At 53.8% G+C, this 25000-nt stretch overlaps 1 protein-coding gene across 3 annotated transcripts in view; it reads left to right on the top strand.

Moving 5' to 3' along the window:
- Positions 1–25000, top strand: part of LOC140408416 (huntingtin-interacting protein 1-related protein-like) — a 235419-nt gene that overhangs the window by 96984 nt on the left and 113435 nt on the right. For all 3 annotated transcript variants that reach the window (XM_072495577.1, XM_072495588.1, XM_072495597.1), the window contains exon 5: positions 11653–11733. In XM_072495577.1, the coding sequence (XP_072351678.1) occupies positions 11653–11733 (81 nt within the window). The remainder of the gene's footprint in view (positions 1–11652; positions 11734–25000) is intronic.

Raw genomic sequence — 25000 nt, forward strand, 5'->3', positions numbered from 1 at the left:
CTTAAATTCCTGCACATCTTCTTGCCTGCTTGCCATGCGCTGACTTATAAGACGAATATGACACTACACATTCCACTCTGAGCTGCAAAATTGAGGCCGACTCCTAATGCAAGTAATAGCCCTTAACATGCATTTTGGCACCAAAGAAATGGGATTCATTTCTACATCGGATTAACTGATACACTGCATTCCATGGCAAGTGGAAGCAATGATATGAGATTGACTTCCTGAGGTTGGAAGTGTACATTGAGCTATTTGACACAATTTGAATTCATAATAGATGTTAAGTCTTTTCATCCACATCTATAATGAAGCACATTTCAACAGCTTTTTCTTATCAAAGCTAACAGCTTTCTTCCCTCAGAGTTTTCTGATGGGGCTTCCCGAAAAGGTTCTTGTACATTATCACTTGTTAATGTCTTGATTCAAGATTGCTCTGCCACTCAATAAGAAAATGGCCGACCTTCGACCTTAACACTATTTTCGCGCTTGATCCCCATATTCCTTGATTCACTAGTTGTCCACAAATTTCATCTTTGATTATACTCAGTGACTGAGCATCCACTGATCTCTGGGGCAGGGAATTCCAAAGATTTACAGCTCTCTGAGTGAAGACATTTCAAGCGCAATCTACCGGCCTTATTGCGCCCGACTCAGGATGCCATTAAATCTCGCAAGAGGCATTTTGTGACATTTAATAGCCTTGTTATGCCTCGCAATATCTAACGGGATCTCACGCAATCTTGCGAGGTGTTTCTATTTGGACCACAATGAGCAGGATCCAGATTTGCATATTCAAGTACGCAGCCAGGCTCACGTGAATATGTCCACGCCGGAGTTACTCAAGGCACAGGATCTAACGGCCTCACCTTGGACCCCAAACAAGTGCCATTTAGCACTGGTCTCCACCAACATGGAATAGACGTAATGACACTTGGGGGGGGGGGTCTCCTAGGGGATCAGGGGTCTGTGGGTAGAGGGCTTGGGGCAGGGTGGCACCCTGGCAGTGCCACCTAGGAACCCTGGCAGTGTCACCAGGGCACTTATGAGGTGGGGTGCGGGGGGCGGGGGGGGGGGGGGGTGGTGGAGGCTCAAAGACCCCCTCATTGGTAAATTGAGGCGTAAGGGGGCCGGAGTCCTTGGCAGGCGGCTCAGAGATTGGGGCACCATTTAAAAATGGCGTACCGATCTCTTCCTGCACTGGCGAGTGGAGCTCATTAGTGCAGGAAATGGAGCGAAGTTCGGCCTCGGCAGGGAGTTCCTCGCAAAGGCCCAGAAATTAAGCAATGTCCCATTTAATAGTGGGGTTGTTTTTGACGCTGCCAGCACTGGGATACACCTGACTAAAGTCGCCCGACATGGAACTCTATTTCATTTCCATTCACGCCCTTCTTCTCATCTCCATTCTAACTGCCTGACCTCTTATCCTGAGACTGTGACACCTAATTCTAGATTTTCCAGCCAGGAGAAACAGCCTCTTAATATCTATCCTGTTAGACACCTCTCAGATTCCTATACATTTCAATGAGATCCCTTCCTATGGTTCTAATCTCCAGAGAATATATGAAAATGAAATGAAAATCGCTTATTGTCACAAGTAGGCTTCAAATGAAGTTACTGTGAAAAGCCCCTAGTCGCCACATTCCGGCACCTGTTCGGGGAGGCTGGTACGGGAATTGAACCGTGCTGCTGGCCTGCCTTGGTCTGCTTTCAAAGCCAGCGATTTAGCCCTGTGCTAAACAGCCCCTGCTATATAGGGCCATTCTACTCATTTATTCCTCACAGGACAAACCCTTCATCCTAGGAATCAGTGCAGTCTCCCAAGTCTCTCTGCTTAGATTCCTATTCCTGGCATTGTACTGGTGAATCTTTTCAGAATGCTCCAACTAAATCGGGGCATTCAAAACTGTGACATGACCAACATTCTGTATAAATTAGTTGCTGCTTTATTCTTTTGCTCTTTCCCTGGCCATGTAATCCAAGACGTTGTTAGTCATTTTATTTATTTATCTATTTATTTATTTATTAATTATAAATATAGAGTACCAATTCCTTTTTTTTTCAATTATGGAGCAATTTAGCTTGGCCGAATCACCTACCCTGCACATCGTTTTGGGTTGTGGGGGTGAGACCCACGCAGACATGGGGGGAATGTACAAACTCCACAAATTTCTTGTGATGAAAAAATGATTAGAACGGCCATGATTGATCCCGGGTCCTCAGCGCCGTGAGGCAGCAGTGCTAACCACTGTGCCACAGTGCTGCCCAGCCATTCTATTTATGGCTGTATCTCGCCTGCACTTATAGTTTCAGGGAATTTTGTGTGCAATCTACCTTTACTGAGGTACAGCCCCACAGCTGCTGGGTGACCACCTCCTCTCTGAACCTTGTTAAAGTGGGTATTATTCTTATTGGATTGATTTTTAATAGTGAAGGTTGCCGGGTTAACCAACGTTGGAGTGTGAGATCCAAGCCCAATATGCTCGTTTCCAATGCCCAGTTCCAGGAAAGGTCCCAGGCCTATGTCACCAAATCCTCTCCTGCTAATCTAGAGTTGTTCAGGTCAAAGGTCGCATCTCCAATAACACCCAACTGAGGTCAGGCAGCTTAACACTCCTTGCAAACCAGAATCATCTTGCTTAGTCTGATTCAGCTGTTCACGGGATCAATTCAGAACCAGGGGTGAAATTCTCCGGTATCGGCGCGATGTCCGCCGACTGGCGCCCAAAACAACGCAAATAAGTCGGGCATCGCGCCGCCCCAAAGGTGCGGAATGCTCCGCATCTTGGGGGGCCGAGCCCCAACCTTAAGGGGCTAGGCCCGCGTCATACGAATTTCCGCCCCGCCAGCTGGCGGAAAAGGCCTTTGGTGCCCCGCCAGCTGGCGCGGAAATGACATCTCCGGGCGGCGCATGCGCGGGAGCGTTAGCGGCCGCTGACGGCATTCCCGCGTATGCGCAGTGGAGGGAGTCTCTTCCACCTCCACCATGGTGGAGACCATGGCGAAGGCGGAAGGAAAAGAGTGCCCCCACGGCACAGGCTCGCCCGCGGATCGGTGGGCCCCGATCGCGGGCCAGGCCACCGTGGGGTCCCGGGGTGTATGCCACTTCTGTGTTGAACATTGTCTGTTTGGCTGTAGAGGTCATGACTAGCAGCTTCTTCCGCAGCTGGCACAGTCAAGGCCTTGGATCGATAGTAATAAAGATTGCCCCGCGCCCCCCCCCAGGACCCCGGAGCCCGCCCGCGCCGCCTTGTCCCGCCGGTAAGGTAGGTGGTTTACACCGGCGGGACAGGCATTTAGCAGCGGGACTTCGGCCCATTCGGGCCAGAGAACCACGGGGGGGGTGCCCGCCAACCGGCGCGGCGCGATTCCCGCCCCCGCCGAATATCCGGTGCCGGAGAATTCGGCAACCGGCGGGGGCGGGATTCACGCCAGCCCCCGGCGATTCTGCGACCCGGCGGGGGGGTCGGAGAATCTCGCCCCAGCTATTCAATTTTACAACAGCCCTCAGAATCCAATTTGAGAGCTTCCTTTCAACATAGGAATTTACTAAAGTGAAAGATATCTTGCTCTGCTTGGCCCTGCGATGGGAGATGATGGACAGGGCCCGGGGTGTATGCCACTTCTGTGTTGAACATTGTCTGTTTGGCTGTAGAGGTCATGACTGGCAGCTCCTTCCGCAGCTGGCACAGTCAAGGCCTTGGATCGATAGTAATAAAGAAAATATAGTTGTAGGTGTGCAAGATTAAAAATTAGTTAATTTATAATATCAATGTGCTGCAATCTTTAAATTCAATATGAAAGCAGCTACATGAAGTGATTTTTGGACCAACTCATTTTAAATGGATTGTCTGATTTCCAACTCTCCAATTTTCTCCCATGATCTTCTGAAGGTACTGAGTCATTAATGAGGTGCGGTTACACAGTAACGCGATCCTGTAGCGTAGTGGTCCACTTCAGGACTTGATGGCCACAGCAGGTGCATTCATAATGTAGCCAACTAGGTTGACTATCAGCCTGTAAATCTTTCCAGTCGCCTGATGGCAGGTTGGTAAGAGGAGGAGACCTTCCTGGTTAGCCACACAGCATTAGGCAACAACAACCCACCGCAGTACTTTGCCAAGCATAATCATGGGTCAATCCAATGACGTCTATGGTAACCTATACCCTCATCGGGCATGGTACCTGGAGGCGGCGTTCACCAGTAAGTCGCTAGAGTGGTCATTCCCATATCTGATATTCAGCCTTGTGGCCTCCAGTTCCAACCCAACGCTGCTCTTCAGTGAACAGTAACAGATCCTCCTCCCTTTACAATCAAATCCATTGGATATCAATAAGGTAGGGAACTCTGAATTTTTCCCTGGCTAGCTCAGGTCAATTGTTGCACCGTGACAGCAATCCAGATTGAAACCAACTACCAAAACAAACTGTGGATCAACGTTGGGGCTTGAGTGGCCTGCCTGGCTGTACTCCACATGATGCAACTAATTTTCCAACGTATCCATGCATTCTCAGACTTGATTTGCAGTTCAGTTGCAGAAACGTAAAAGCATGGACTACCACTGCTTCAATAATGTAGAGAATTATTTAATAACCAGAGAAAAGTACAGGGGCGGGAATCTCCCCTACCCAGTGGGGCAGGGGGTCCTGGCGGGATGGAGTGGCGTGAACCACTCCGAGGTTGGGCCGCTCCAAAAGGTGCGGAGAAATCCGCACCTTTAGGGGCCAAGCCCTCACCTTTAGGGGCCAGGCCCGTGTCGGAGTGGTTGCCGTCCCACCTACTGGCGTGGACGGCCTTTGGCGCCACGCCAGCCGGGGCCGAAGGGACTCCGCCGGCCGGCTGAAGTCCGCGCATCCGCAGGAGCGTCAGCGCTGCTGACGTCATCCCCACGCATGCACGGGGAGGTTCACCTCCGCGTCGGCCATCGCGGAGGCTATGGCTGACGCGGAGGGGAAAGAGTGCCCCCATGGCACAGGCCCGCCCGCGGATCGGTGGGCCCTGATCGCGGGCCATGCCATCGTGGGGGCAACCCCAGGGCCCCGCGCCCCCCCCAGGACCCCGGAGCCTGCTCGCGCCGCCTGGTCCCACCGGTAAGGGAGGTGGTTTAATTCACGGCGGTGGGACCGGCATTACAGCAGCGGGACTTTGGCCCATCGCGGGGGCCGCCGACCGGCGAGGTGCGATTCCCGCCCCCGGAGAATTCGGCGGCCTTCGGGGGCAGGATTCACGCCGCCCCCCCCCTGACAATTCTCTGACCCGGGGGGGGGTCGGAGAATCCCACCCCAGATTACAGCAGTAATATCATTGAAAAATAAGGCCATTGTAGAATTTGCGAAAGTAGCACGCATGACCTAGTAGGGAGAAAAGAATAACTAGGTTTATTCGGTATACAGTAAGTCTCCACTCCCCGAAGGGTCTTCCTCCCCAACGTGCTCCCAGGCCATAGTTAGTATAATAGTGAGGGTTCCCCTAGTTAAGGGGAAGTTCATATTCTGTGGAGGTCACGGGGAATCGGATTTTCCTTATACTGTGACCTCCGTGGGGGTTATAACAGCCTTAAAACTTACATTAATCTCAATTCCTTGTGGGAGAATTTCAAACAAATACAGCAAGATTATGTGTTTATCCTCAATACGCAAACATTTGAAAACTCCCATCCCTATTAAACTGCTACTGATGCTGCTTTCAATTATCTAATGATTCAGAGTTTAGAGTTCTCGCTATGAATTCTCTCAGAATATTATTACCACTAGGCTGGAATTCTCTGGTTGTTGGGATTCTCTGGCCCTGCTGGCAGTGACACCCACTATAATCAAACCAGCTATGAAGCAGGAAACATGGAGAAAAAAAATTAAAAGACTTCCTGCAATTAAAACTCTCAGCGGGAAACACATCCATAGCTCCTCTGCAGTCTTGGGCCCTGTTATTTACAGTACTGTTTGCTTGGAATCAATGTGGAGGGTGGGCGGGGTTGTGGGACAGGGTAAAGGAGCTATGGATGTGTTTCCCGCTGAGGTTTTTAATTGCAAGAAATCTTTTCATTTTTATCTCCATGTTTCCTGCTTCATAGCTGCCTTGATTACAGTGGGTGGGGTTGGGGGATTTGGTAGGGGAAAGAAATCGCGGCAGAATAATTTTTGTGGTGACTTCAAACTTACCCAATGACCAACTCGTCTCCTGTGAGTGAATCAGTTGCTTGCCCCTTATCCAGATTCCGGTAAAATGAAAAGTGGGTAAGTTTGAAATGGGTTGGGTTCCTGATTCAGATTTTACATTTTTTGAATCTCCCACCGGACCTCGAAGCACCCCAAAATGTTATACAGCTAATCGAAACATAGCGGGCGATTTTGCGCCTGTGTCCACCGTCAACAAGAACCGTGATACAGGCGCAAAATCCCGTGAGGATCGGGAAACGAGATTCTCGCCTGCGAGAGGAGGCAAGAAGGGCTGAATCCACAAGTGAGTGGCTTTGCAGCACTGCTTGTGGGTCAGGAGCGGCGCCCAACTGGCCATCCAGTAAATGCCACCCCCTCCTCTCCCACTCCCCAAAATCTCACTTTCCCGCCTCTGTCTCTCCCCAACCCACACAGAAAACTTTAATTCTCTGGGATTTCACCCCCTCCCAACCCCACCCACGATAATCAAACCAGCTATGAAGCAGGAAACAGGGAGAAAAAAAGTTAAAAGACTTCCTGCAAATAGAAACCGCAGTGGGAAACATGTTCATAGCTCCTCTACCCCGTCCCACATCCCCTCTCGTCCTCCACATTCACTCCAAACAAGCAGCCCAGTGAATATCAGGGGCAAAGAATGCCTGTAAAACTGATTCAGAATTGTTTTACTGGAATCAAGAACACTGGTAACCACGCCCTGCAGTTTGAGACAAATTTTGCTTCATATAGTATCAACCACAATTATGAATTCATTAATGAGATGTTTTACAGTGTAGATTTGAATTAATCTACCAAATTGTGGTATAGTGAGACTAGTGGTAATGGTATTCTCAGAGAATTCACAGTGGGAGTTCTAAACTCCTGGGCGCAATTTAACGGCTGTTCACGCCGGCAGGATTTTCCAGTCCCACTGACGGCGCACGGGTTTCCCGGTGACGAGGGGTGCAGTCACCAGGAAATCCCATTGGCAACGGCGGGCCCAGAAAATCCCGCTGGTGGGCCGCCTCCGCCGCTGGTTGGTCGTTAAATGATTGAAAGCAACATCAGTCGCAGTTTAATAGGGATGGGAGTGAGAGTCCTCGATGCTTGTGAGGGGCAGTGGTGTCCCCCATGTTTGTGGGGAGTGCGGGGGGGTATTTTCTGTGCTGATCGGGGTGCCATTTTTCTATGGAGCCAGCCTCCTCGCCAGCTCTCTCAGGACCCTCCTACCATAGTGTTGGTGCAAACCACGCCCCCAAATGTGTTTTTTCAGAGTGGATCAAAATCTGGTCTAAAAATACAAATGTGTAGCTAGAGAGCTACACATCTAGGGCGTCATTCTCCGATCCCCCGCCGGGTCGGAGAATCGCCGGGGGCTGCCGTGAATCCCGCCCCCGCTGGTTGCCGAAGTCTCCGGTACCGGATATTCGGCGGGGGCGGGAATCGGGCCGCGCCGGTTGGCGGGGCCCCCCCGCTCGATTCTCCGGCCCGGGAGGGCCGAAGTCCCGCCAATAAATTGCCTGTCCCGCCGGCGTGGATTAAACCACCTTTTGAACGGCGGGACAAGGCGGCGTGGGCGGGCTCCGGGGTCCTGGGGGGGGGCGCGGGGCGATCTGGCCCCGGGGGGTGCCCCCACGGTGGCCTGGCCCGCGATAGGGGCCCACCGATCCGCGGGCGGGCCTGTGCCGTGGGGGCACTCTTTCCCTTCCGCCTCTGCCACGGTCTCCACCATGGCAGAGGCGGAAGAGACTCCCTCCACTGCGCATGCGTGGGAAATTGTCAGCGGCCGCTGACGCTCCCGCGCATGCGCCGCCCCGAGATGTCATTTCCGCGCCAGCTGGCGGGGCAACAAAGGCCATTTCCACCAGCTGGCGGGGCGGAAATACCTCCGGCGTCGGCCTAGCCCCTCAATGTTGGGGCTCGGCCCCCAAAGATGCAGAGCATTCCGCACCTTTGGGGCGGCGCGATGCCCATCTGATTGGCGCCGTTTTGGGCGCCAGTCAGCGGACATCGCGCCGTTTCGGGAGAATTTCGCCCCGGGTTCCAGTCAGACAGTCTGAAAAAATATGGGAAAATTCCACCCAGGGAAAATAGGAGCAGGAATAGACCATTCGGCCCTTCGAGCCTGCATCATCATTCAACATAATCATGGCTCATCCTCTATCTCAACACCATACCCCAGTGCTCTCCACATACCTCTTGACACCTTTAGAGTCTATAAATCTAATTCCTTCTGAAGTATATTCAGTGATTTGACCTCAACAATGTTCTGTGGTGGAGAATTCCAGAGGTAGAATTTGGGGCAGCACGGTAGCACAAGTGGCTAGCTCTGTGGCTTCACAGCGCCAGGGTCCCAGGTTCGATTCCCAGCTTGGGTCACTGTGAGGAGTCTGCACGTTCCCCCCGTGTCTGCATGGGTTTCCTCCGGGTGCTCCGGAGTTTCCTCCCACAGTCCAAGACGTGCCGGTTAGGTGGATTGGACACGCTAAATTGCCCTTAGTGTCCAAAAAGGTTATATGGGGTTATTGGGTTACGGGGATAGAGTGGAAGTGAGGGCTTAAGTGGGTCGGTGCAGACTCAATGGGCCGAATGGCTTCCTTCTGCAGTGTATGTTCTATGGTACACCACCCTCTGAGTGAATAAGTTTCTCCACTTTTCGTACACCCTACATCCTGAGACAGTCCCCCTGTTCTCGACCCCCAGCCAGAGGAAACAACATTGTTACATCCAGCCTGTCCAGCCCTGTCAGAATTTTATACGTTTCAAGTAGATCCCCTCTTATTCTTCCAAATACCTGTGAATACAGGCCCTGTCGACCCAATCTCTCCTCGTATGACAATCCTGCCATCCCAGGATCCAGCCTGGTGAACCTTTGCTGCCCTCCTTCTGTGACAAGTATATCCTTTCTTGGGTAAGGAGGCCAAAACTGTACACAATACTCCAGCTGTGGTCTCACCAAGGCCATGTACAGCTGCAGTAAGGCATCCCTGCTCCTGTACTTTTGAAAGTGTAGGAAATGCAGCAGCTCATTTTCACACAACCGCGTCCCACAGACAGCGCAAGGTAAATGGTCAGACTTTGAGGCATAAAATCAAACTGGGACACTGGGGGAACTCTTTGAATTAGTGCCATGGGATCTTCAACTTGAGAGACAGGCGTAGCCTCAACTTGAACCTTTCATTTGAAAGGCGGTATGGTATCTCTGACAGTGCAGCCATCTCTTAGTATTGCAGGTCCGAAGCTGCTCCACTGAGCCCTGACTAACATGTCTGTAGCTTCTCATTGCTTCTGGATTTGTGTATGAACTTCCATTGTTCACATAGTGGCTAAACTCTATTTCAGGGCCAAATAGACCCAGCAATACTCTCGACCATCTGTTTGTCTAGATATAGAAATTGAGTCTCAAATGAAGCAGCCACCAAGGAATAAATATCTATGGGTGACGCCCATGAGGGTGCACATCAGGAATGCTGTAACATTCTGCTCACCCTCCCATCAGCTGAAATTACACTGAGTCAGCCAGCACTCATGATGACTTATGTAGCAAAGCTAGTGTCAATAACAACAGTAAGCTCTCCAGAGGAAACCCTGAGTAGAATAGTTTTTAATTGTGTTCATAGCTGAGTTAAAGTATGCCCTTTGTACCGTGAAGTCCAGAGTAAACTGTATGAAGTTTAGAAATGTGGCAATGTGCACAGTTTACATATAGGCCCTGCATTTCAACATTATCAACATAATGGCAAGGAATCGATCATCAGATCATGAACATCATGCTGTTGATGCCAAAGGTGCTTCTAATTGTGTAAATTAGGGAACATTTTTATCTATCGATAATTATCGAAACACTTGTGCATGTTTTCACTTCCTGTCAACTCCAACATCCACATTTACAATGGAAATGACTATAATTCAGGCAGCCAACACAAACTGATCAGCCACGATCTTAATCAATGGCACGGAGCAGGCACAAGGGGCCGAATGGCCTACTTCTGCTCTTATTTCATATGTTTGTATATTCGCATGTAACCTGCCAATAGAGATGCTAAAGCGCCATCACTGGTTGGAGGGCATGATTACATCTGTATTGTTTTTTAAAATAAATTTAGAGTAACTAATTATTTCTTTTTCCAACGAAGGGGCAATTTAGCATGGCCAATCCACCTCACCTGCACATATTTGGGTTGTGCGGGTGAAACCCTCGCAGACACGGGGAGAATGTGCAAACTCCACATGGACAGTGAACCCGGGCCGGGATTCGAAATCGGGTCCTCAGTGCCGTCGGCAGCAGTGCTAACCACTTTGCCGCTTGCTGCCCCTACATGTGTATTGTTGAAAATAGAGACAGGTTGCTGAAGCTTTTCATCTTGCGCTCATCAGGACTGATACAGAATGGTAAATTTCAGACAATAACAATTTATGCCACAGGAGACGATTACAACGTAACAAGTTTACATAAGCACTTTCCTTATTATTAGAGCCATGGAAATTCTAAATGCAAAACATGAAATTGAGGCTCAAATGTATTATTTTAAAATGAGGTTAAACTGCATCTGTATACCCTGGTTCAAAAATCTCCCATCCTTTAACCACGATCACCATGGACAATCGACTAATAAATGATAGGAACTGTTAGATAAAGGTGATTGGCTGAACAATAATAAAAGACCAGCAGATATCAGAGCAAATGAATGACGGATATAGAAAAGCAAATATGTACATCAACAGATTGATTTGTCTTGCCATGGAGCATAGGTATGAGTTACGTTCAGGCAGGAGTTAGATAAACTTCTTTGACTTGTTTTGCTAACTCTTGAAATCTGCCCCCAGAATTTTGGGGTGTTTTGCAATGGTGTTGATCTCATCTGTGTAGTTGGCGTCTGTAAATAATTCCACTTGTGAATTAACTCATTCAATGGTTATGGAACAAAAGCATTGTATGGTTGATATTATCCATCTTCTGTAGTGAAATGAGATGCAGTACAACCCAACATGTTATGCAGCAGCAACTTTATAATAGGAAAGAGGACTCTTTGTCCAGTAGCACACCTTACCACACAATATCCACGTAAAACTAAGTCTCGGGTCATAAACAGTGTTGGCCTCTCACTGATAACTGTTCATTTAATTTGCACAGAAGGCATATAGTGTGAATCTTACTTCCAAAATCACACCCCTTATTTATTTTTTATTTTTTAAATTTAGAGTACCCAATTATTTTTTCCAATGAAGGGACAATTTAGCTTGGCCATTCCACCTAATCGGCATATCTTCTGGGCTGTGGAGGTGAAACCCATTCAGACATGGGGAGAATGTGCAAACTCCACACAGACAGTGACCCGGGGCCGGGATCGAACCCGGATCCTCGGCGCCGTAGGCAGCAGTGCTAACCACTGTGCCACCGTTCCGCCCTAAAATCACACCCTTTATTATTTATTTTTGAAGTACTATTGTACATCTCTTCATTTAGTGATTACAATTTTGTTTAAAAAATTCCTCTAGGGCCATTTGCATGATCGGTATGGACAGCTGGCAAGTGTCTATGTCAAACTTCTCAGTACCAAGATGGATTTTCATCAAAAGGTATTTACTTCATTGTATTATTTAAATGGCGTGCCTTGTTTGGATGTTTTTCTGAAGAGATATAGGGTTGGATTCTTCTGCCCCTCCCGCTGCAAGATCGCCACGGGCGAGACGTGGACAATGGAGAAGTCCATTGACCTCGGACGAAAGTCTCTGGTCGCCAGGCGGGCGCGGCTAGAGAATTGTGCCCATGCAGATTGACTCTTTGTGTTAAACCTAATGCCATAAGACTTGTGCGTGCCTCTTGAGTTGATGTTAATCTGTCTAAATTATGCTTCATTGATCACAAAACAGGGTATTAACAAGATTAAATAGTTAATATGAAACAAATTGCATTTCTATAGTGCCTTGCTCACTCTGTAGCCAACAGATGACCTTTGAAGCTTAATCATTGTTGGTATGTAGGCAATTGACATGAAAGATTTGTTTCCAGTAGTGCTCTCTGGAATGTAGACAACTCATTATCCATTCTATGAAGTCTGTGCATTCCATGTTTAGGATCATTTAACAAAATTTGACCATAAAGAATAATTAACATAAAATAAATTGTACTTAGTTCAGCATTGCAAAACATATTGGGAAGAAGAGAAGTGCTTTTATTAATTAAAAACTATTTGTATCGCAACGTGCATCAGTTTCTAGTCATAAAATGCAAATTACTGCAGATGCCGGAATCTGAAACAAAAACAGAAAATACTGGACAATCTCAGTAGGTCTGACAGCATCTGTGAAGAGAGAATGGAGTTAATGTTTCGAGTCTGGGTAACTGATGTGCCACCAATTAACACAAGACAAGTAGTGAACGAAACTGTGGCTTTAATAAGCTAAACAGAAAGCCTCCTGGCCACTGATCCCAAACTGGGGCAGGGCCGGAGGTCAGCCACCTTTATACCGAGCCCAAGGGGAAGAGCCACAGGCGCAGCCATCAGGCAGTGGTTTACCACAATACATGTAGTACAGTAACAGTTTTACACAATACATATAATACACTAACAGTGGTTTACCACATTCACCCCCTGTTAAAAAAGAGTCCAGCGGGGGTGAAGTGGACTTAAAGGCTGAGTCTGTCGGGGCTTTGACCTTCCACCGTGATCGCCTCAGTCCCGGCTGTGGTGTGTGCACTGGTGTCGAGACCTGCGCATCCTGTCTTCTTCTTCGCCCAGTAGTTGAGTCGGTGGAGGGGTGGGCGGTGTAGGGGCAGGGGTGGTGGTGATGGTCGCCGGTGGGCCTGCGGGTGCCAAATCTCGAAGTAGCCGGGTAGTGGTGGAGGGAGACGGTGTAGGGTCGGGGGTAGTGGTGATGGTCGCTGGGGAACCTGCAGGTGCCAAATCCCGGAGAGAGACTGTGTCCTGCTGCCCGCCATGATGTGCCACGTAGGCATATTGTGGGTTGGCATGGAGGAGCAGGACCTTCTCGACGAGGGGATCCGATTTATGACTCCTCGCATGCTTCTGGAGGAGGACGAGTCCTGGGACTGTCAGTCAGGACGGGAGCAAGACCCCTGAGGTGGACTTCCTAGGGAAGGCAAACATACGTTCGTGAGGGGTCTCATTGGTGGCAGTGCACAGGAGCGACCGGATGGAGTGGAGTGCATCGGGAAGGACCTCCTGCCAGCGGGAGACTGGGAGAAGTCTAGACCATAGGGCCAGGAGGATGGCCTTTCAGACCGTCGCATTCTTCCTCTCAACCTGTCCGTTTCCCCGGAGGTTGTAGCTGGTAGTCCTGCTTGAGGCGATGGCCTTGCTAAGCAGGAACTGACGCAACTCGTCGCTCATGAAGGAGGAACCCCGATCGCTATGGATGTAGGTGGGGAAAACGAACAAGGTGAAGAGACTGTGCAGGGCCTTGATAATGATGGCAGAGGTCATGTCAGGGCACGGGATGGCAAAGGGGAATCGTGCATATTCGTCAACAATGCTGTTGGCTGAGGCTGAGGCGCTCAAAGGGGCGGGAGGCCTTTACCGGGTGCGCTCTGTCTGGACGATAGAAGTGCGGTTTGCACTCCGCGCAGACCTGGCAGTCCCTGGTCATGGTCCTGACCTCCTCGATGGAGTACGGCAGGTTGCGAGCCTTGATAAAGTGAAAAAAAACAGATGACCCCCGGGTGACAAGAGGTCATTGTGGAGGGCCCGAAGTCGGTCTACTTGTGCGCTGGCACATGTACCACGGGATACGGCATCTGGAGGCTCATTGAGCTTCCCAGGTCGGTACAAAATATCGTAGTTGTAGGTGGAGAGTTCAATCCTCCGCTTCAGAATCTTGTCGTTCTTGATCTTGCCCCGCTGTGTATTATTAAACATGAAGGAAACCGACCTCGTCTTGTGTTAATTAATGGTACATCAATTTAATAAGCTAAACAGAAAGCCTCCTGGCCACTGATCCCGAACTGGGGCAGTGCCGGAGGTCAGCCACCTTTATACCGAGCCAGAGGGGAGGAGCCACAGGCAGAGCCATCAGGCAGTGGTTTACCACAATACATGTAGTACAGTAACAGTTTACCACAATACATATAATACACTAACAGTGGTTTACCACAGTAACTCTTTGTCAAAGCTTTGTTTTAGTCTCCAGTCATATTTTCTCTATCATGGCCTCCTGTCCAGTTTAAAACTTGGGTATTTATTATGCTTCTTTTTGTAAGGGCCACGAAGAATCCAGCACGAGTTTTAAGGATACAAAGTAATAACATTTATTTACAATAACATATATATATATATATATATATATATATATAACAGCAGCAGCAACTTCCCTTGCTGCACACTCCTTCCTCCTGGTTCCAAACTGGCCAGCTTTATTTATACATGGAGTTTACTAATGGTTTCTCCGCCCCCCTCATTGGGGAAGCTCATACTCCCACAGGATTGTGGGATTGTCATTAGTCCCCAGCCAATGGTAAGCAGGCAGGTTATAACATCCCTCCCCCCCAAAGTCCAAGGAATCCATCGAAGACCCTGGCGAAGGAGGGCGTCGGACTCGTTTTGCCGCAGGCCGGACGCCATTTGCACGCGGCGCTGGATCAGGCAGCGTGTAACGAGACGGAGACCGGCGCTTCCGTGACGAACGGCGTAACGGTTGTACATCCACGGCCCGTGGACCCGAGGATTCCCCCTCTGATGCATCCTGTGTCTCCATCTCGGAGTCAGAGTCTGCTGCCTCCGTCATGTCAGCGTCTCTATCTCCATTCGGTTCTGTAACTACCAGCACAGGCTTTGAGTGAGGCACCAGGGGAAGATTGTGAGGACTACCTTCCATTGTCTCTGGTCTCTGCGGCTGTAGAAATGAGCTCCGGGGGCGGGGAATCTTTGGAGGGGATAGTCCTCTGGACCGAACGTGGTCTACATGTTTGCGCTGGAGACGACCCTGGGCTTGCACCTGGTAAGATATAGGGCCCGTTTGGCGAAAGATTACGCCAGGAACCCACTGGGCACCATCAGCAAAATTCCGAACGAACACTGGGTCATCGGGCGCAAACTGCCGAATCGGCCGATGCCGAGAAAATCCCTGTCCCTGCCGTTCTTGTGTGCGGCGTACTTTTGCGCCAATGTCCGGGAAAACCATACTAAGGCGGGTGCGAAGTCTCCGGCCCATTAGGAGATCTGCGGGAGCTACCCCAGTCACCGCATGGGGGGTGGTCCTATACGTAAACAAAAAGCGAGCCAGTCTTGTGTCCATTGATCCGGAAGACTGCTTCTTTAGGCCTCTTTTGAATGTCTGCACTGCGCGCTCTGCCAACCCATTTGATGCCGGGTAAGGGGCAGTGCGAATATGGCGTATGCCGTTCATCTTCGTGAACCTCGCAAACTCCTCACTCGTGAATGGAGTGCCGTTATCCATGACCAGCACCTCGGGGAGGCCATGCGTACTAAACGACAAACGCATCTTTTCAATTGTTGCGCAGGATGTTGTCCCCTGCATCTTATGTACCTCTACCCATTTAGACTGGGAGTCGATTAGTAGAAGGAACATGGATCCTTGAAAAGGGCCTGCGAAATCTGCATGCAAGCGCGCCCAAGGCCGCCCTGGCCATTCTCAGTGATGTAGGGGCACGGCCGGCGGAAGCTTCTGATGCTAATGGCAAATGGAGCAGTTTGGGGCCACCTTCTCAATGTCGGTGTCAAGGCCTGGCCACCAGACATAACTCCCGGCCAACATTTTCATTTTGGTCACACCTGGATGCCCATTGTGCAAGTCTCTCAGTAACAGCTCCTGGCCTTTTTCTGGGACAATCACACGCGTCCCCCACAAGAGGATGCCGTCTTCCACGCTGAAACCTGACAGCTTGGAGGAAAATGCCCGCATCTCGCCTAGGAGCTGTCTATGCTGCCCACCATACAGGACTATGTGCCGAACCTTTGACAGGACTGGCTCCGTCTGGGTCCACTCACGGATCTGTGATGCCGTGACAGGCAAGGTGTCCATAAAATTTAGGGTTGCAACCACCTCACCGGTCGTGGGGGTCGACATGGGGCCGGTCGATAAAGGCAATCGGCTCACTGCGTCGGCACTGGCTATCTGCGTTCCTGGTTTGTGCTCCAGAGAGTACTCGTATGCAGCAAGCAACAAAGCCCAGCGCTGGATCCGTGCGGAAGCAATGGGCGGTATTGGCTTATCCGCTCTGAAACGTCCCAACAGAGGCTTATGATCAGTCACAACAGTGAAATGGCGGCCATACACGTACTGGTGGAAGCGTTTCACCGCAAAAACCACTGCCAGGCCCTCTTTCTCGAGCTGCGCGTACTTTTTCTCCGCTGCAGTCAATGTGCGGGAAAGCTATCGGTTGCTCGGCCCCGTTCTCCATCTTGTGGGAGAGGACGGCCCCAATACCATACGGGGATGCATCACATGTGACGAGCAAAGGCTTTCCAGGATCATAGTGGGTTAGTAACCCAGACGACGACAAGTGTTGCTTTACCCGTCGGAAAGCGGTTTCTTGCGGCTGACCCCAAACCCAGGTGTGATTTTTCTTTAGCAGAAGGTGCAACGGGGCCAGCGTAGTTGCCAGATTGGGGAGGAACTTCCTGTAATAGTTTACGAGGCCGAGAAAAGAACAAAGATGCGAAGTATCAGTCGGGGCGGGGGCCTGTTGAATTGCACGCACCTTCTCTGCGATGGGGTGCAAACCTTCGCGGTCCACCCGATAACCTAGGTAGACTACTTCCTTTGCCAGAAATACGCACTTTGTGCGACGTAAACGGACTCCAGCCTCCGAAAAGCATCTAAGGACAGCCTCCAGATTTTCCAAATGTTCCTGCTCCGATGTCCCTGTAATCAAAACGTCATCTAGGTAGACAGCCACACGTGGTAAACCTCTCAAAATGCCCTCCATAACACGTTGAAAAATAGCACAGGCAGAGGATACTCCAAAGGGCAACCGTGTATATTCATACAGGCCCCGGTGTGTATTAATCGTTACATATGGTCGGGAGGCAAGGTCCAGCTCCAACTGTAGGTAGGCGTGATTCATATCTAATTTTGTGAACGAGAGTCCTCCTGCAACCTTCGCGTAGAGATCCTCTATGCGAGGCATTGGATATCGGTCGAGTCGGGAAGCCGTATTCACTGTAAGTTTATAGTCGCCACACAAGCGAACTGTGGCATCTGGCTTCATTACAGGTACAATTGGTGCTGCCCAGTCAGCACGGTAGCATTGTGGGTAGCACAATTGCTTCACAGCTCCAGGGTCCCAGGTTCGATTCCGGCTTGGGTCACTGTCTGTGCGGAGTTTGCACATCCTCCCCGTGTGTGCGTGGGTTTCCTCCGGGTGCTCCGGTTTCCTCCCACAGTCCAAAGATGTGCAGGTTAGGTGGATTGGCCATGATAAATTGCCCTTAGTGTCCAAAATTGCCCTTAGTGTTGGGTGGGGTTACTGGGTTATGGGGATAGGGTGGAGGTGTTAACCTTGGGTAGGGTGCCTCCTTCTGCACTGTAAATTCTATGAAAACAGACGGGCCTGATAATACCCAAACCCTCCAAACGAGTTAGCTCCCCTTCTACCTTCTCGAGCAAGGCGTAAGGCACCGGGCGCGCCCGGAAATAGCACGGCGTGGCTCCTGGTTCGACTTGGATACGGGCTACGGCCCCTTTTCTTTTCCCCAAACCAGGCTGGAATACACCTGGGTATCGTCCTAGCACCTCAGTCAACCCTCCAGAAACTGTTTGGAGGATGTGCTTCCATTGCAACCGCAATTGGTGCAACCAGTCCCGACCCAACAGGCTGGGCCCCTGGCCGCGCACCACGATAAGTTCCTGGCGTCCATAAACAACAGGGGTCATTGTAGTCACTGCAATGTCCAGTGGTTCCCCCGTGTAGGTGGCCAACCTGGCCTTTGAGTCGGTTAATGTAAGGGTCTGTATACCCAGCCAGCGGGTCGGAGAATGGCCGTTGGCCGCCGTGAATTCCGCCCGGCGAAGTCTCCGAAGGGAGAAAAGTCGGCGGGGCGTCAATGGCGCCGCAGACCTCGGAGAATGGCACGGGTGTGCGCAAGGCAGCCGATTTTGGGCCTGTCGATATTCTCCCGTCCGGATGGGCCGAAGTCCCGTCAACGTGATGACGGGTCACGTCGGCGTAAATCAAACCCCCTTTCAATCGGCGTCAACCTGTGCTCAAGGTTTACGCCGACCAGCGTGGAGGTGGGTGACGGCCTGGGGGGTTGGCTCTGGGCAGGCGATGGCGTGGCCGCAGTCTGAATGTGTGGGGGAGAGGTGTGTGTAGGGTTTTGTGTGTGTGTGTGCAGCGGTGGGGGGGGTTAGAGTGGGCTGGGCTCCGGGGCCGTGCCGGGGAGGAGGATGGGGTCTGTGCCGGGGAGGAGGATGGGGTCCGTGCCGGGGAGGGGGGATGTGGGGGTCCGTGCCGGGGAGCAGGATGGGGTCCGTGCCAGGGAGGAGGGATGGGGGTGTCCGTGCCGGGGAGGAGGATGGGGACCGTGCCGGGGAGGGGGGATGGGGGGGTCCGTGCCGGGGAGGAGGATGGGGGGAGTCCGTGCCGGGGAGGAGGATGGGGGGTCCGTGCCGGGGAGGAGGATGGGGTCCATGCCGGGGAGGAGGATGGGGGGGGGGGGTCCGTGCCGGGGAGGAGGGATGGGGGTCGGTGCCGGGGAGGAGGATGGGGTCCGTGCCGGGGAGGAGGATGGGGGGGTCCGTGCCGGGGAGGAGGGATGGGGGGGTCCGTGCCGGGGAGGAGGATGGGGTCCGTGCCGGGGAGGGGGGATGGGGGGGTCCGTGCCGGGGAGGAGGATGGGGTCCGTGCCGGGGAGGAGGATGGGAGGGTCCGTGCCGGGGAGGAGGATGGGGGGGGGTCCGTGCCTGGGAGGGGTGATGGGGGGGTCCGTGCCGGGGAGGAGGATGGGGTCCGTGCCGGGGAGGGGGGATTGGGGGGTCCGTGCCGGGGAGGAGGATGGGGTCCGTGCCGGGGAGGAGGATGGGGTCCGTGCCGGGGAGGTGGGGGTGCGAGGGCAAGTGAGTTGGTCCACCTGGCCAGGTGCCAGCCTCCAACAGTTGGACCCATGCGGTCCATGCCACCTGGCTGGGGGGAGGAGGGGGTATGGGCAATGATGACATGTCGTTGTTCCCCCCCCCCCCCCCCCCCCCCCCCCCACACCAGGCCATCATGTTTTCCGATCAGCCAGCGATGTTGGCCGCCGTGGTGGCAGCCGCTAATGTCTATGTTGCCCTGGATGTGGAGGAGGAGCGTGCCAGAGAGGCGGCGCAGGCTGCCGCAGAGGGGCAGGCGGCAGCCGCCCAGGCTGGAGGGACACTTGTCCGACAGGACGAGGAGGGGGAGGAGGACGTCGCGGCCCCACGGCAACGGAGGCACCTGAGGGCGCCCCGTGTGTACCGGCCCCGGCAGTCATACCAGGACCTCACGGACCGGGAATGCAGGAGGAGTCTCCGGATGAGGCTGGAAACCGTGGCACACATCTGCCACCTGCTGGCACACCTGTCACCGCATGGCACTGGCGGGGGACACCCTCTCCCCGTGTCCGTCAAGGTTACGGTGGCCCTGAACTTTTATGCAACGGGGTCATTCCAGGCACCGAGTGGGACCTGTCCGGCATATCGCAGACATCGGTGCATCGGTGCATCCGGGCAGTGACAGACGCCCTATATGCCATGGCGCACCGCTACATCCGCTTCCCTGTGGACCGGGCCAGCCAAGATGCCCGGGCCGTGGGCTTCTCTGCCGTGGCCGGGTTCCCCATGGTCCAGGGCGCGATTGATGGGATGCACGTCGCCGTGTGGCCACCTGGAGATAACAGGGCCGTGTTCACCAATAAGAAGGGGACCTATTCGATGAACATACAGGTGGTCTGCGACCACCGCATGATGATCCTGCACGTCTGCGCCCGTTACCCAGGCAGTGTACACGACTCATATGTGTTGTCGCGGTCATCCATCACCGGCATGTACGAGGGACGCCATCCCCGGCTGAGGGGCTGGTTGCTGGGCGACAGGGGCTACCCATTGCGATCGTGGCTGATGACGCCTGTACGGAGGCCACGCAATGAGGCGGAGAACCGCTACAATGATGCCCATGTAGCGACAAGGGGAGTGATAGAGAGGTGCTTTGGCGTGCTGAAGATGCGTTTCAGGTGCCTGTACCTCTCTGGGGGCGCCCTCCAGTATCGGTCAGATAGGGTCGGCCGCATCATTGTGGTGTGCTGCGTCCTGCACAATATAGCCCAGCAGAGGGGCGATGTGCCGCAGGCAGAGGAGGGCGGAGTGGAGGAGCAGCAGGAAGAGGCGCAGTCCTCCCCAGATGAGGGGGATGGGGGCAATGGTCAGGGCAGACGGGCTAGACACGGGCGGGTGGCTGTCCACCGTTACCGGCTGGGCACGGGACAGGCTGATAGACGCCCGCTTCACTGACTAGATGGGCGTGGGAATCGGGTAGTATGGCCAAAGACCGCACACCATGGCAACAGCCGACCACCCACACCCCCCACCCATCCACCCACCCAGCACCCTCACCCCCCCCTCCCCAACCCCACCCACCCCACCCGCATGCACACCACCCCCCCATTGCCGATCCACCTGCGGCACAACGGCCGGGCTCACACAGTTGCCGGTGGACGCGTGTCTATTGCAGGCCATGGAGGATGATGACAACCCGCCCTGCGATGAGCTCCTGGCTCCACATCGTTGGACTATGTCTGACCCATGGCCACAGTACCACCATCCACCCGGACCATCCCTGCATGCGGCTGTGACACTGCAGCGCACGGTCCCGTCCTCTGCCCGGGGGGATGTTGATGGCGGCCCAGGGGGAAGGGGGCAGACTCACCTGGGGTTGAGGTAAGACCACCCCTCACACACACACACTTGCGCTCAACGTACATGACACCCCCGCACGCTTTGGACAGAGCACAAAGGCAGCTTCTGTAGGTGTAACATTGACTTTAATAAGCAAATGAATTCATGCACGTGCCCTAGCCCCTAAAACTCATCTGTGCCCTGCACCCGTGCCAACTTACTTAGTGTCTAATTGTTTGGCCTTACGGGCCCTTTGACTACGTCTACGTGGTTCCCCAGACGGCACAGCAGAACTGGAGGTGGACTCCTGTGATTCCTGCCCTCTGACACGGGATCCCTTTGGCGGCCGTTTCCTGGGGCGTCCTGGCCTAGATGGGCCAGGCTGCGGCCCGGGCGACTGGGATGGCGAGCAGCCAGCCAGTCCTGCCCGTTGCCCACCCGATGCACCTGGGACGGAAGGGGGGGAGTCCGAGGTGTCGCGGTGTTCCGGGACCTCCCCTACAGGGGGACCCGGGACGGACCACAGCACCTCCTCCTCCCTCTGGGTGCCCGATGTCCCCCAGGCCTCTACATGGGTGGGGGATGCGAACGGACTGGCCACCCGACGCCCCCCCCGACATCTGGCGCTGCCAGTCCTGAGGCCCGTGCTGGTATCGACAGGGGTCTGCAGGTTTGCAGCCATGGAGCTCAGGGGATTGTCAATCCCTGTCTGTGACTGTGCGACGCCGGCTCGCGCATGGCCAATGGCGCCGATGCCCTCAGCGATGGCCTGCAGAGACTGGGCCATGGCCTGCTGAGACTGGGCCATGGCCTACTGAGACTGGGCCATGGCGTTGAGCGCCTCTGCCATCTGGCGCTGGCACTGGCTCATGGCCTCCTGTGAGAGGGCAGCCATGTCCTGGGCCACAGACGCCGCCTGCACGGAAAGCCCCAGGCCTCGCAAACCGTTCCCCATGTCTGACACCGTCGCACCCATTGCCTCCACCGCGGACGCCACCCGTGCGGTGTCGGCCTGGGTGGCACGCATGACCGGCACCACTCCCAGCTCCTGGACGCGGGTGGACTCCTCCACCTGCGACTGCAGCCGCCGCAAGCCGGCCGTCACCCTCTTCGCTCGTCTCCGGTTCGGTGGTTGCATCGGATCTATGGGTGGGTGTGGTAACTCCAGGAACCCGGGATCCATCTGGGCGGCAGATGTTCGCTTGGGCTGGGCTGCCCTCTGACCGCCCGGCCCCTCTGCTGCTCCTACCTCCACCTGCTGTACCGGGACGGGTGTGTTGTGCGCACCAGTGAGTGTACCAGATGCCTCATCACTAAAGTGCCCAACCGAGGTGAGTGTTTCTGCGATGGTGGAGGGTGTTGGTGACAGCAGTGGCGTTGTGTCGTGCTCTTCGTCCCACTGAGTCCATGGCACTTTGGGGTGGGGGTTCGTCTCCACCCATCCACTCTGTGTCACTGTCCGGTATTTCGTTTTCCTGGGTAGTTCTGTCCCGGGTAGGGGTGTCCTGGGTAGTGGTGTCATGGGGAGTGGTGGCCTGGGGACTGGTGTCCTGGGGAGTGGTGTCCTGACTCGGCTGTGACGGGGGCCTGTGGCTGCCCCTCTCGTCGCTGGGTGGCACACGCCTGCGTCGTCGCACCCGCACGAGACGGAGGCGTCGTCTCCCTGTTGCTCCAGGTCTCTCCGTCTCCAGTGGTCTCCAAGGGACATCCTGCGGGTGTCGCATGCCAGAGGGTCCGGGTCTCTCCGTCTCCCGTGGTGTGCGAGGGGCATCCTGCGGGCGTCGCATGCCGGAGGGTCCGGGTCACTCCGTCTCCCGTGGCCTCCGAGGGGCATCATGCGGGTGTCGCATGCCGGAGGGTCCGGGTCCCTCCGTCTCCCGTGGCCTCCGAGGGGCATCATGCGGGCGTCGCATGCCGGAGGGTCCGGGTCTCTCCGTCTCCCGTGGCCTCCGAGGGGCATCATGCGGGCGGTCTGCATCTGCGGGGATGGGTGCCTCGACGTTTGCTCCTGCGATACACAATGAAGCATGCATGGTTAGACACGCAGGCAGTAATCAGGTGATATGGGGGAGGGGGATATAGGGGAGGGGGGATATGGGGACGGGCTGTCGGTGGCTCATTTGCTAGTATGCCCCCGACCTCTGCATCAGCAACCTCCCGGTCCTCAGGTCCGCCAGCCAGTTCCAGGGCCCTTTCCTCGTATTCGGTCAGTGGCCTCTCATCAGCAGGGCCTCCTCCAGTCCTCACATGCTCCCTGGTGTTGTGTGCGCGCTTCTCCTGTGGGGGGTGGTGGCAGGGGTAAAAGGCAACAGTGATAGACAGGTATATGAATGCACGCCATCGGTTGCGCGTGTGTTGCAGAGGTTAAGGTTAGGGCTGGATTCACTTGGGGAAATGGGGGAAGGCGGATATGGGGGAGGGGGAATATGGGGGATATGGGGGAGGGGGGATATGGGAGATATGGGGGAGGGGGGATATGGGGAGGGGGGATATGGGGGAGGGGGGATATGGGGGAGGCGGGATATGGGGGATATGGGGATGGGGGATATGGGGAGGGGGGATATGGGGGATATGGGGAGCGGGGATATGGGGGAGGGGGGATATGAGGGATATGGGGAGGGGGAAATGGGGGAGGGGGGATATGGGGGAGGGCGGATATGGGGGAGGGGGGATATGGGGTGTTATAACCTGCCTACTTACCATTGGCTGGGGACTAATGACTATCCCACAATCCTGTGGGAGTATGAGCTTCCCCAATGAGGGGGGGCGGAGAAACCACTAGTAAACTCCTAGTATAAATAAAGCTGGCCAGTTCCGGAACCAGCAGGAGGAAGTATGTAGCAAGGGAAGTTACTGCTACTGTTATGTATATATGTTATAGTAAATAAATGTTATTACTTTGTATCCTTAAAACTCGTGCTGGATTCTTCGTGGCCCTTACAAAACTGGCGACGAAGGTTAAAGTGAATAGCCGTCTACACTGCTGAAGCCACCTCCCTGGATTTTTGATGGATACAGGTTGGAAGTTGTTTTCTATTACACCATGCCTCTGTACGGACGTTTGGATGTTTTTGATGCTGCGCTGGAAAGCTGGAACCAGTACACACAACGGATGCGTTACTATTTCCGGGCAAACAATATCACCGAAAACGAGCGCCAGGTGGTCATATTGCTCACTGCCTGCGGCCCGCATACGTTTGGGGTGATTAGGAGCCTTACGTACCCAGCTGCGCCGGACACCAAAACGTTTGATGAACTTGTGAATATAGTGGGGCAACATTTTAACCCAACCCTGTCCACAATAGTCCAGCGTTACCGGTTTAATACCGCTGAGAGGACCCCTGGAGAATTCCTTGCCGATTTTCTATCCAGGCTACGCAGGATTGCGGAGTACTGTGACTATGGTGAGACCTTGTCAGAAATGTTACGCGACCGTTTGGTTTGCGGGATGAACAATGTGGCCACCCAGAGAAAGTTGTTAGCGGAGCCAACATTGACTTTTCAACAGGCCATTCAAATAGTATTGTCCCGAGAGAGCGCAGAGCGAGGAGTACAGGAACTACAGGGAATGGAAGTGCATGCCTTGGGGCGCAACCCCCTCCGTCCGAAAACGTCCCCCCGCACTCCTGCGGTACCTTGGGAGAGGCAATGTCCGGACCGACGCCAGTGGCCGTCGGACATTCCTCCCCGAAGGGAGCCTTCTCCAGAGCCAATGGATGAGGAGCCATGTCCGTGTCAGACTTGTAGGCGCCGACCCCGTCGCGGACGGCGGTCCTGGGGGCGGCCGTTGTTCCGACCGAAACTGGGACCAGCCCAGGGGCCGTAACTGGGACCAGCCCAGAGGCCGTATCCTCCATGTGGATGAACCTGCGGCGACTGCTCCTGAGGACGTGGAGACGGAGGACGACTGCCTGCAGCTGCATTGTGTGGCAGCTCCCCGTGTGGCCCCCATTAAGGTGACAGTACGGGTCAATGGCCACCCGCTTGAGATGGAGTTGGATACTGGCGCGACGGT

Source organism: Scyliorhinus torazame, chromosome 1, assembly GCF_047496885.1.
Source record: "Scyliorhinus torazame isolate Kashiwa2021f chromosome 1, sScyTor2.1, whole genome shotgun sequence".
Lineage (NCBI taxonomy): Eukaryota > Metazoa > Chordata > Chondrichthyes > Carcharhiniformes > Scyliorhinidae > Scyliorhinus > Scyliorhinus torazame.